The following is a 12,800-nucleotide window of genomic DNA, read 5'->3' as shown; positions in this document are numbered from 1 at the left end:
CAGTGGTTCTCCATGTCTGTTTCCTCACAAGGAATTTGAAATCAGTGAATTGAAGTGGGTTGCACCCCGTTGATCTTTAGGCTCTCATCAATTACAGTCCACATAGCAAACTGCTACAGAACCTTGGGAGGGGAATGCCTCTGCCTCCCACCTCAGTACTCTGCAGCAGAAAAAATGTTTCCATTAACCTGAGGGCACTTTGAGGGACAGCCAAGATCTGGATACTTCTTTGTGAGAGTATTTTGATACTTTGAAGGAAGAAAATAAAAGAAGAATGTGTGGTAGCAATGTTATTTATGCACAAATTTGGTTCCTAGGCTGTGCCTGAAATGGGCTGCATGGAGACTTCTGCTGGATCTAGAGTGGACATCAGCTGTCACTTTGTAGAGCTTACTGTTCCCTGACATGTAAATGAACACTGACTACAGGAAATCATGGTGAGAGCGGGAGACAGCCTTCTGCCCCCTTCGTAATTCCTTTCTCATAAAAAAATTATCTGGAATGAAATTCCAAACAAATCACATCAACATGCTGTAGAGAACTTGCTAAATCTTCATTCTAGCAATTCCTGTGAGCATTTCCATCATTTGATATTTGTATGTCTCTGTTACAGGAAAGTTTTTCATGGTCTGTAAGAGTTTCCAGGGCCCTTGGTATTTCAGAGTAGATATTTGTGCAACTGCTATTTGCTTCCCCTTCTGGGAAATGAACCTCACAGCCTGCCCACATTCCCCCAAGGATTCACTTACTGATGAGGGCTATTACTATAACAGATGAAGTCACCACAACTCTGAAGTAATGTCATGAATCAAAACCAAATACTTCCTGCCTTTGCCAATGCAAATTCTGGGGTTTTCTGCCTCTTTCTCGCACAGTCAATGCTGCTTACCTCTGCACAGGTAAGAGGCACTACATAAGAATCTTAGACAAACCTTGGCTTCTCAGCCTTCTTAACCTTAGTATGTGTTTAATGCTGTTAAGGGTAACATCCTTCTTAAATATTGAATGCAGTTCCTGGAGGCTTTTCTTTTCTGATTTCATTCCTGTTTATCCAGCTCTCCTTCCCATGACTGAAAACAAAAACTCCCCAGCATGAAAATCTTGCCATTGTGCCATATCCCCCCTCAGATCCCAGCACAGCATTTCCTCTGTAGCCTGTGTACCCCAGCTGGCTGCTAAAATAGCCCTTGCAGCCAACCCCCACACAGTCCGGAGAAAAGTCTGTTACAAATTCAACCTGGAGCTGAAAGGCAAGGCTGGCTTCCTCTGGCTAGTCTCTCCTCTTCCACGAAGACATGAATGAGAATATTGGCCAATGTTTCTGGTAGTGCTGCATAAGCCACAACATGTACTAAGCACAGGCTGCACCTTCCAGCTTAACTGAAACAAAACACAGCCCTACCTTATCTTAGTTGAAGAAGCCAGCAAGAGCTCACTCCAACCTCAAGTGAATTTCTTTCTCTGAACTTCGAGTTATTCAGTAGCAGATTTAGAGGTTTTCTGTATTTCACAAAAGTATTTCCTAACAATTAATGCTTCCATCAAGCTGTCTGTTGACATAAAAAATGTATTTTCTTTTTCTTGTTCCCTTGGCTGCAGTGAGTTAGTTCATTTGGGATTACAATGGTAGCACAGTAGGACTTGGTTTGTCTTTTCCTTGCATGAAATTTTGTTGAAATTGTGAATTGTAAAAGACATTTGAATGAGACTAAGTAAAATCCTTTTAGTAAATGAAAGGATGTTACCATTTTCTTCTCTTTCCCAGCCTCAAAGATTTATAAAATGTTGGAAGTTCAGTGGCTTCTGTATAAATGCTTAACTGAAAATCTTTTCATCACTCCACCAAGGTTGGTTTTCAGAGGAAACAAGACATTTGTGTTCATGTTGTAGGTGCCTGTCTCGGTCCTCTCTTAGTAGCAGTGGGATGCCTTGGACAATTCCAACCCCTTTTGCAGCACAGGTGACGACCCCACAACAAGCAAGCCAATGCAGCATGTGGCTCGGAGGCTGCAGTACCCACAACGGTCTATAGCCCGGGTACAAAACTGTCTGGTCAGTTGGCCAGGGCAAGAGATGGAGTGTGCTGCGATGAAGCGTAGCACAGAAAGGAAAATAAATCGAGTGGGCTTTTGCAGAGGTTGAGGTAGGGGACATGCAAGAGTGCTGTAGGGGCATGCGTTGATAGCTGTAATTTTCAGCCTCTGAGCTGAGAGAATCTGAATAGAAGTGAAGAAAGGTAACTATGAGGGGAGCAGGACTGCAAGTGCCCAGATTTCCTAAAATTCACAGACATGACCTGCCTTGGGTGAGACAGAAAAGCAGGTTTCTTCAGCCCTTCGACAGACTCCCGTGCTGCGTGTGCCGGTGCGGTGAGGGCCCGCAGCCCGTCCCGCCGCCCCCGTCCGCACTACAGCTCCCGGCGTGCCTCGCGGCGGAGGTGGCCGTTGCGCTTGCGCAGCGCCCGCTCCCGCCCCAGCTGTTGGCGCGGTGCTGTCTGGGTAGGAGGCAGCAAGGCACGTGGGCGCCATTTTGTGGTGAGGGAGAGGTTTTCTCCTCTAACGTGGCTGGCAGTAATGGTAAAGAGGAGCCCGAAGAAGAGCAGCATGTTCCCTTTCTCCCGCCCACCCTGCTCCTGGGCAGCCCTCTAACTGTGCGGGCTTCCCTGCCAAAGTGGGTCTGACGGTGCCTGAGAGAGACTGGGAGCCCCTGGGGGGCTGGGCCAGAGCTCATGGCGGGGTGTGCAGCTGTGGGACAATGCAGGGGCCCTTATGGTCCTGTTGGCCTTTACGATGACACCCAGCTTAGAAGGTGACAAGACAGAGCAGTTCATGAGCAAATCTGAGTGTGCACAATGTCAGGGCATGCCAGATGGTTGGTTGTGCAAATCCCCAATAGGGAGAGCATGTAGCAGGTGGCTTCTGCCCAGAGGCAGCTCTTCTGAACCCTGGGCACGAGCACTGTTACCTGAGATGAAAGCAGCAAAGGGCGTTGCTCCAAATGGACTCAAAACTAATCATATAACACAACAAAATCCTGTGGTTAGTCCCCTTGCGACTTGCAGTCTCTTCCATACAGCTTTGTCCATCTGGCATCAAAAAGGGGTTTAAATCCCCAAATTCTAGGGTAATTCTGCTAAGAGTCGAAAGGTCTCCCTGCACAACATGTAAGACCAGCTGGGTGGTATACCTGTCATCTTCCCTCTCCCTTTTTCTGAAATGACCTGAATTTACACCAGCGCAAAATAACATCATTACCTGACAAGGTGCCTGATGCTAGCAAGGTTGCTGGAAGTAAAAGGCAAAATTTGCCATCATGACCTTATTATTAACTTGACGTTGAATTAAATGATAGCATACTGTTAAAGTATCAAGCTCATATCCTTCCTGATGCAAATAGCAGGCCTCTGGTCTTCAGTGATTCTATGTATTGCTCGATGATAGTGAATTTTAATCCACCTTCTAATTTTTCAGAATGTTATTTTTTCTCTGCTGTGTTTCTTTCAGAGTGGCTAATGTGGAGTAAAAATTAGCATTTGAATATGAACTGAGCTGCAGCATCTGTGATTTCTGCTTGGGTTTGAGATGATATAAAGCCTGCCCATTCCTATTCCAGATGCCTCTTTGCCTGATGTTGAGGTCTATTAAATATACAAAGAGTTCTTATAAATCTCAGAAGCTTACATCAGGAGTGGGGGATAAAAAGATTTTGCCTAAACAAAAAATGAGTATCACCAAAGTAGAATTAACCAAGGAATCCATTAGCCAAAGTATCACTCCTGTGCCAGAGATGACAGAATTACAGCCTCCAGAATTCCCTGAAAGTCTACCACAACAGGTAGAAGACTCACTAAAGCAGGCTACTGATGAACTTTTAAGAGAAACAACAACATCTAAAAAATCTAGTGGTACAAATAATAGCCAGGGAGAACTACCTATTTTATCAGACATGGAAAAAGAGACAGCTGTAGAGCCGTCAGTATTCCTTGTCATCTCAAAAGAGTTCCTTCTACAAAAGATTTAGTGTTACCAATGAGAACATTGGGAACTCCTCAGCAATGTTAGTACACATGTAAGTTAATCTGGCAGATCACTTACAGTGATTGTTGTCACCTCCCAGCATCACTGAAAGCACCTGGAGAATCTCAGTTGACTGAGCAGAAATACACAATAATTCTTTTGGAGCTCTGAGAAGAGATTCCGTCATCCTGAAGGACTAGCATCAGTCAGGAGAGTAGTTGAGAGATGCTGACAGTGTTACCAGATGCAGCTTGCCAGGACTCTGCAGAACTTTGAAGGAAGTCCTCTCTTCCTCAAAGACTAGAAACACAAGATAGCAATAAAAAAATCATCAACTCTTCTTCCCCAGATGAAAAATTCTTCCATTTAAACATGTATATGTTAATACTTTTTTTTTTTTTAGTGTCTTCTGCTTATTTACTTACTCTGCTTATTCTTACATTATATATACTGAATGCAGAATCTGTATAGCTGATTTTGGGTCTCTAGTCCTTTAACAATTTGGGCTGAGTGATAAGAAACTATGTAATTCTATACATTTTTGGCAAGCCATCTTTTCTGTCATTTTGATTTCTCCCTGGGTGACAGCATTTTATTGTTATTACTAGTGTTTAATATTTGTATTATGCTTAGGGATCACAGTTAGAAAAGCTCTGTTGTAAGTTATGCTAATGGATACAAATGTTTGATCTGAAGTGAGGTTTATAGCCATCAGTTCATCGAAGTGGGGTGAAAAAAAGAGACAGAAAAAAACATGGAATGTTTACAGGCCTTATTCTCTAATGTTAGTATATTAATTTCAGTACAGTTCATCCTTAGTGATATCAGAGAGAGGTCCAGGTACAGAGAAAAGTCAATGGAAGAGCTCATGTTAACTTATTTTTGTATCAGATACTAATATCTTCAGAACTGTGCCCTATCTGTTTTGCTTAAGGCTAGTGACAGTCTGAGAAAGAATCCAGGCAATGTTACTGCAGTGTTCTTAAATCAAGGGCTTTCTATAGCCAAAGATGCACCACTGCTTTTTGGGATGTAGATCAATCCCAGGAGTTGCCTGCTGTGCTATCTTAGTTGTCAATCATTGCTTTCGTCATGCAAAGCAAATAGAAAGCTTAAAAGCATGTCTAACAACGGCCAATATAAAAAGAAGGAAAATAATTTTTCTATAATATGTTGCTTTGGACCAGAATATATGCCCTCTGAAATTTTCATGTGCCACAGACTTCTCATTCATGAAAGCATTTGGTGCTGCCAAATCCGCTAAAACCTGTTTTTCTGGGAGGGCCAGGTTATACCTACAGGTGCACCTGAGTGGAAATGGTAGGCATTTTGAAAATCCTTGAAAATCGAGCATGCACAAGGACTACAGGGTTAAGTGGTTGAAGGCATAAGACATTCTAGTTACATTATACATTTTCCCCTTTTACAGCATTGTCAAATTATTTTGTTCGTGTGCATAAACAAGAATCATGACATTCCTATCAAAAAAGCTGATGTTTCCATTACCCCTGTGCACTGTCACATAATTTCTGAGGCAATTTTACCTGTAGCTTACAGCAGACTACTAGAAACAATATTGGGCCCTGTAGCAATGAGGTGGCTGTTAATTGCCACGGGTGTTTGGCATTGATGGGGTTCTTTGTTGGCAACCGTTCTAACCCAATTATGTTTCTAAAGTAGGACTGAAAAGCATTGTAGGGAGCACCATGTAAATGGCACTAAATGCACTGAGACTGAGCGACCTCCCAGAAAGATAGACAGGTGCCAGCTAAAGCCCCATATGATTGATTTTCCACGGCTAAAATGGCAACCACAGACATCTGGTTTTGCCCCATTTATAACAACAGCAGCAAATGCGAGCTGTTGTCTTAGTCAGAACAGCAAGGCTTCTTAGAATTACATAGAAATATGGCATTTGACTATCAATGGGTGATCTTTTGCTTTTATGTGAGCAAATATTTATACTTCTGGCAGTAGGAAATGAGTTTTTAGTCCTCGGAAAAACACACTGAGTCTGTGTACCTGTGCACGTATGTGACTGAGTTTAGTACTCAATCTTGTTTTAATGCAGGCCTGACATTTAAGTCAGATTTTTTCTTAGATGTAAGTATAGATATATGAAATGGGCCAAAGCCAGCATAAAGAGTACTAATTGTTCAACTGAATGGTATCACATGGGTAGGAAAAAGCCTTGCAGATCCAAGTCTGGTGAAAGAGATAGTGTCAGCTGAGCATCTTATGATGTTTCCTCTAGCCAGCAACACTAATGTGCTTTCTAAATCATCCTGTAATAGAAAGTGCAGTGTTTCAATTGTTTGCTGTTGCACACACAAAATACCATTGTTATAAAGACTTAAGTTCCAATGCAGGTGCCCATCTACCTGTTTCCTTTCTGCTAAGAAGGTCAAAAGTTTTTGTTCTGTTAAATTACTTTGTATTCCTGGGACTGTTACACAAGACTCACACCAGACTGTCTGTGAATGTGATACATGGGTCAATCCACTGAGCCATTTCATAGTCAAAAGCAAACGGAGTATGTGGGTGTTCCTGTCTCCTTTGTCCATGGTTGCTTCCTATTGATAAAAGAGACTTTTTTGGGGGGGGGGTGGGAGTGTGTAGGGGGGGTGTGTGTGGAAGGGTTGTATTCTTCAGTCAGCAAAACTATGCAATGAAGGACAGTACAAATGTTAATTAATGCAGCTGTCTGATACAGAAGAGAGGTTAATAATCTTCACAAAAGAGACTGAATCCCTGGTGAAATTCCAGATCCAAAAGCAAATATGTAATAGCTATAGTTTAATGATACAGCAACCATTGTTAGTTCTTGTTTGTACAGTATTTATGCCCTATCGTCAGAAGCTCTAATATAATCCAGAAATGACTGGACCAGTGGTGTACTATCATGCAAGACAGTTCACTACCGTGAATTTCCTTTGTTTTTCAACATTGTTACATTTGTCTATAAATCCCTAAAATGGGTACATATTTACAAAGCTGTAAGATCTAGAACTGCAGGGATGAGCAGACCTGAAAGTGTCACCTGCCAGCTCTGAGCTAGAAGTGGCCTGAATGCAACAGCATGGGCTGATTGACCTATTTGTGCCAATTCTGGCTCCCTGAGGCTGTATCTTAGGCCATCACCCATACTTGGGTTAGTGACCTTAGAGCTGGTTTATGGCTGATGGTGCTCTCACTGTGAAGACATATGTTCTTCCCTGGCTCTGATGATAATTGATTGATCAGTCCTACTTGCAACATGTTTTCTCACAAGACGCTTAACAGAGCGACCCATCTAGTATTTTTCTTACAGCTCAGACTACATGTTGGGGGGGGGGGGGGGGGGGGGCCGCTGCTGTAACAAACCTGGGCTGCTCTCCTCCGACATAAACCAGTTCTCTGCAGGAGCAAACTCCCAGTGAGAGAAACACAAGATTCCTGTCAGCGCTGTCCCGGGGATGCTCGGGGCCGTCGCCCGCTGGAGCGCCCGGCAGCCGGGGATGACAACGCTCCGGGCTCGGGTGGCGGCACGGCAGGCCCCAGTGGGCGCTGGCCCGTCCCGGGGGCCGTGGGCCCGACCCAGCCCGGGGACCTGCCTGAGGCGTCGCTGAGGTAAAAGCGCCGCCGTCCCCCCGCGCGCCCTGCCCGGGGAGGTGCCACGCTGCCTGCTCCGATTGGTCACCTTTTCCCTCGGCCCAATGAGCTCCTCCTGCTATAGGGCTCCCGGCGGTGAGGTCACTAAGCCATGGCCCAATGCGGGAGCGAGGCCAAGCAGCGGGCGGGCGGGGATTGGTCGGCCGCGGTGCTGGCGCGGGGCGATTGGCTGTGCCGGCGGGGGCGGGGGGGTGCGGAAGCGCGCTCGGCTGAGGACGGCGGCGGCGGCAGCCGGGGTGCGGAGCGATGAGGGGCGGCTGCCGCCTCTTCCCGCTCCTGCTCCTGGCGCTGCTGCGTGGACTGTGCCACGGCAGGGAACCGGCGCCGGGCGCTGTTACCTGCGGCTCGGTGCTGAAGCTGCTCAACACCCGCCACAGCGTGCGGCTCCACTCGCACGAGGTCAAGTACGGCTCCGGTGAGCAGAGCCGGGCCGAGGGCTGAGAAGTAGCGGGCGGGGAGCCGTGAGAGGCACCTGGAAAATAGCGGGAGCTGGGAAGCGTTGGGGGGCAGGTGGTGAGCGGGGCGGGAAAATGGCGGGAGGGGGGCAGGGAAGCGGCTGTGCCGGGGACAAGGAAGCGGTGGGGGGACAAACCGTGAGGGAAACAGGGGATTGGCGGGATGGCAGAGAAATGGGAGGGCGGGCAGTGAGGAGTGTCAGGGAAGGAGAGGGAGGTTAGAGGTTGCTGAGGTTCGTGTCCTTGGTGCAGAAGGAGCAGCAGGCTGGGGATGGGGTGATGGGGCCACTGGAGACCTGGCAGCAAGAGGAGGGTGCTGAGGCCCCGGGTACAGGAGGGTGTTGCAGCTGCACTCCACAGGTCCTGGAGCGGGGATGTGACAGGGATGCTTTGCCCTCATCCATGAGGTGAGCCCTGCTCTCTATCTAGGGCCTCAGCAGTACCTTCCCAGCATCATTTCTGGCAATGAGGGTGCTGGTTTGTCTGGGGACACAAAAAACTTGGCAGTATTTTTGAGAAAGGCAGGATGCTGTGAGTAGTATCCATCATAGATTATATTTTCTTCTCATGTGGCCAGCATGAACTTTGACAGTTTGCATCTGCTAACACATGCTGTGTGTAACTTCTTCAGTCTAGAAGATTATTTGGTACCTGTGTTCTCATTGCTGTAAAAATTGCAGTCAAAAAACAAGACTGTGGGGATTAAACACCCCTTAAACTTGAAGGCATGAGAATATTAAAACAAATTGCTTTACTTCTGTCAGGACTTTTTGAACTGGGGAAGTGGGTTAAGTCTCCTGCCATTTAATTCTATTCAAACAGGAAGTGGGCAACAGTCAGTGACAGGAGTTGAAGCTTCAGATGATGCTAACAGTTACTGGCGGATCCGTGGGAAAAGCGATGGCAGTTGCCAGCGTGGGACTCCGGTGAAATGTGGGCAAGCTGTACGACTCACCCACGTTAACACAGGAAAAAATTTACACACTCATCACTTCCCATCACCACTCTCAAATAACCAAGTGAGTTGTTTTAAATCTTAAGCTTTTGTATAAATAGTGCATGCTATTGGCAACAGTCTCTCCAGTTTCTCATGTTTTTGAAGAACCAGGCTTGGGTACCAGCTGCCAGAAGCAGTATGTCTATGCATATCCAGAGTTCAAGTGTATGCTTTTCTGCATCTTGGAATAATGTATTTAAGTTCTTGACAAAGGTAAAATTTAATATGTATGAGTATCAGTATTTCACAGTAGTTTTAACAAATCTGCCTTTTTTTTTTTTTTTTTTTTTTTTTATTCTGCACCATTGCTACTGGGAAGACTGTTTTGAAATGTTTAGCATTTTCAAGGTGTAGGAGACTGGGCACCTCCTTCAACATTGTGAAGATTGCTCTAGAGCAAGGCAACTAATCATTTGTTATAACACTAGGCATTCCTATATCTAAGTTCCTTGGTGATCCAATCTATTAGTCATCTTCTCACTATCCCCATTTTAGTTCACTATTCTTAATCTGTCCTTCCACAGGAAAAATTAATCTGCTCTCACAATCATAGTTATTTATCATTTTGTACATATCTAGAAGAGTGTAATTTCTAACTGTAATTAGGTCACAGTATTGTCCTTGAACAAATGCTTCTACAGGATTAAAAATCTCTCTTAAAATAAATAATCCAAACTTGTTGGAAGTTTGTCATTAGTAGTCATTTTAGTCTTCCTTCAGGCTGTGTAGATAGGTCATTACATTCAAAGTTGGAAGACCTGACTCTCTGTGAAAAAGGTTTGTCTTTTACCACAAGTAAAGTGGCTGAAGCAATAAGGTTCAGTTTTGTGTAGGGTATCTAGGTGATCTGGTTATTAAAACAAAAGAAGTGATGGAAAAAACAGCATTTCAGAAGAATTATGTAAAGAACAGATTGACTCTAAAACCTTCTCCCAGTTTTCATTTGTCAGCTTAGACAATTTGTATAGCATTGCCACTAAAATAAAAATGTTCGCAATTGTCATTGTGTTTCTCTGGTTTTGCAGTGTTTGCACAGTATCTTTGGTGAAAGGAAAGTTTGCATGACTTTCCAGAGATTGACAGGGTTGTTGACTTACGACATTATTGAAATATGATATAGTTATGAACACAAACTTTTATATCATTTTCTTAACAGAAGTTGGATTTTCAACTAGTATGTGGATTTTTACACTTTTTGGACTACATAAACTTGAATTAACATGACCCTAAAATTTTAGGGGTCAAGGTACAAATTATTGCAGTTCTGTTTTCAAGTTGTTCATCACTTCTAATTATATTTTTTTTAAGAACTAAAGGCTGTCTAGAGTCCTAAACAGTTGGAGCTTAGCCTATCTGGTTTCTGGAAATGCTTGGAAATTTTTTGATACATAATGAAATCTAATCTCTAACTTTTGTTTAGCAGGAATTCATTTGCGTTAATGGTCTTCCTTATTTTTTTAAAGAGCTATTCATCTGTCTATCTGAAGAAAGAGTGTAAACCAGAATAGTTGTTGACCCAATTGTAAGCTTGGTATAATTAAGTAAAAAAAGAATACGCTTACTTAATAAGCTAAATTGTTGGGCTGTTGTGATAAATGCATGCTGAAAAAAACCTGTTGCAATGGTAACTATGAAGATGGTCATACAATTAAACTGTCTACAGTTACAAGCATTTTTGAGTGGGGAAGATTTGCGTCAGCATTAGTGTTGTTTCTTTTGAATTTTTACTCAACAGAATTGTTCTGATCTCTGTGCTCAAGTCCTCTTTAATTTAATTTGTAATGTATGTTGGGGTATGTTGGCACCTTTTGCTCAGATTACATGGTGGAGTTTGTTGGTACTTTGTGTTCGGATTGTAGTGGTAGAAAGTTGCTACTTCTGGATTTGATAGCTGTTGACAGAGCAATGCAAGAACACTTTTTCTTTTCTCTCCATCCTTGCCTTTATACACTGCTGACTATGTGGTGGATATTTTTGTGTGTGTATTGGAGGTGTTTGTTTACATTTTCACTTCAGGAAGTTTGTGTCTCTAACAGGAAGTAAGTGCCTTTGGTGATGATGGCGAAGGAGATGACCTCGATATATGGATTGTGCAATGCAGTGGGACTTACTGGGAGCGGGAGGATGCAGTGCGCTTCAAGCACGTAGGAACTGAGGTGTTCCTTTCGATAACAGGGGAACAGTATGGCCATCCCATTAGAGGCCAACGGGAAGTTCATGGTATGCCTACTGCTAATCATCACAACTATTGGAAAGCAATGGAGGGAGTCTTCATCAAACCCAGTATGGACCCTGCAAAACATGATGAGCTCTGAATTGACAGAGGATCCAAAATGCTTCGGCTTACTCTAATGTTCGGAGATGCTAATCCTTGGTCTCTTACAAGTCCTGCCTTGCCTAAGTGACTGACTTTCTGTATTACTGAAGGGCACTAGTTCATTCTAGGAATGCGGCACTTCTGTGGGGAATGGCATCTGCCAGGTTCAGCCATTGAAATTTATTTGGTGAAATCCTTTCTGAATTTTCAAGCTTAATTGGTGAAACTAGTACATACATCTGTTAGTCTTTGTTGTCATTTGTTTTGCTTGTTACTTTTTCTTGAATATGAAGGAAATGGAAAAACTGAAGCAATATATTTCTGTAGTCCCGAGTACAATAAAACTTTACCTTTTGTAATCTTTTCCAAATTGTAATTAAATGTTTGGAAACTGATTTCTACTTCTTAGTGAGAGAATGTTATTAATGAGGAGATGGAGTAAGTCTAGAAAGGGAAAAATAGTTATCAAAGATGGTGTCTTTTGAACGGCTTGAAGTCAGCTATTCAGCCTTCCAGAAAAAAAATGTGGTCCATTTGAAGATTGCTTCCAATGTCTTTCATGAGTTTCATTGTGTACTGTATTAGAAGAGTTGAATATACTGTCTATGTTGGAGTAAGAAGACAAAGTTTTAATTTATTAATTTCCTCCAAGAGGTTTAGATTTTTCTGGTAATGGTGATATTTCTAGGTGTCAAATGGTAAGACTGCTCTGCTCTATGACCTGGTGCAGAAAGCTACTGTTTATTTAATTAATATTAGAATTTTATAAAATTCCACGTGGTATGAAGGAATAGTTGAATTTGACTAATGTTGTACTTGCATATCACTCTGCAAGGTCGGTATGAGAATCCAGATGAATAAATAGTGGGGCATATACCTCTGTGGGGTGTTTTGTGTGAATCCAGAAGAAGAGAAAAAATAATCTTAGACAATGGTTTGGTCCTGGATTTTTGACAGAATGGTATGCTCTCTGGAGTGTTAGCAAGGAATCTTCATTGACTAAGTTATGAATTTCTGTGTTCCTTTGTGGAAAGAAGAAAAAAAACCCTAATTCTTGAATGTGTTTGTTGCATGGTGTTACTAGAAATACTGATTAAAATTCAAAGTACCATATATTTTCTGTTTGCTTTAAACAGAAAAGCTCACAAAATGTCTGTGAAAAGTCAGAAAATTCAGATGTGCTTGTCTCCATGTGTAAATAGTTTACTGATTAGGGTCTTAATTAGTCAATCAGTTAAAGAAGCAGGAAACTGATTTACTGCATTTACAGCTCCAGTCATGTGGTTTGGCATTACAGTGTTGTGTTGAGACGGTGCAACAGGCAATTGCAGCTAAGCTTTATAAATATACCTACTAATAAGTGC

General features: G+C 43.1%; 1 protein-coding gene across 1 annotated transcript; it reads left to right on the top strand.

The window, feature by feature from the left end:
* The first annotated feature begins 7,858 nt into the window (after positions 1-7,858).
* SDF2L1 (stromal cell derived factor 2 like 1) lies at positions 7,859-12,312 on the top strand. Its single transcript, XM_033008393.2, has 3 exons — positions 7,859-8,082; positions 8,945-9,141; positions 11,156-12,312. The coding sequence occupies exons 1-3, from the start codon at positions 7,914-7,916 to the stop codon at positions 11,432-11,434; spliced, it is 645 nt and encodes a 214-aa protein (XP_032864284.1). The 5' UTR covers positions 7,859-7,913; the 3' UTR covers positions 11,435-12,312.
* The last annotated feature ends 488 nt before the right edge of the window (positions 12,313-12,800 follow it).

The sequence above is a fragment of the Tyto alba genome, unplaced genomic scaffold (assembly GCF_018691265.1).
Source record: "Tyto alba isolate M040663 unplaced genomic scaffold, T.alba_DEE_v4.0 Super-Scaffold_44, whole genome shotgun sequence".
Classification (NCBI taxonomy): Eukaryota; Metazoa; Chordata; class Aves; order Strigiformes; family Tytonidae; genus Tyto; species Tyto alba.
The sequence above is the reverse complement of the archived record's forward strand: the minus strand, read 5'-3'. Positions and strand labels throughout refer to the sequence as shown.

What these genes read in the sequence shown, in the direction of transcription:
- SDF2L1 (XM_033008393.2), top strand. Translation starts at nt 7,914, where the DNA reads ATGAGGGGCGGCTGCCGCCTCTTCCCGCTCCTGCTCCTGGCGCTGCTG. An exon ending in CGAGGTCAAGTACGGCTCCG is followed by an intron (nt 8,083 to 8,944) that starts GTGAGCAGAGCC and finishes CTATTCAAACAG; the next exon opens with GAAGTGGGCAACAGTCAGTG. An exon ending in CACCACTCTCAAATAACCAA is followed by an intron (nt 9,142 to 11,155) that starts GTGAGTTGTTTT and finishes TGTCTCTAACAG; the next exon opens with GAAGTAAGTGCCTTTGGTGA.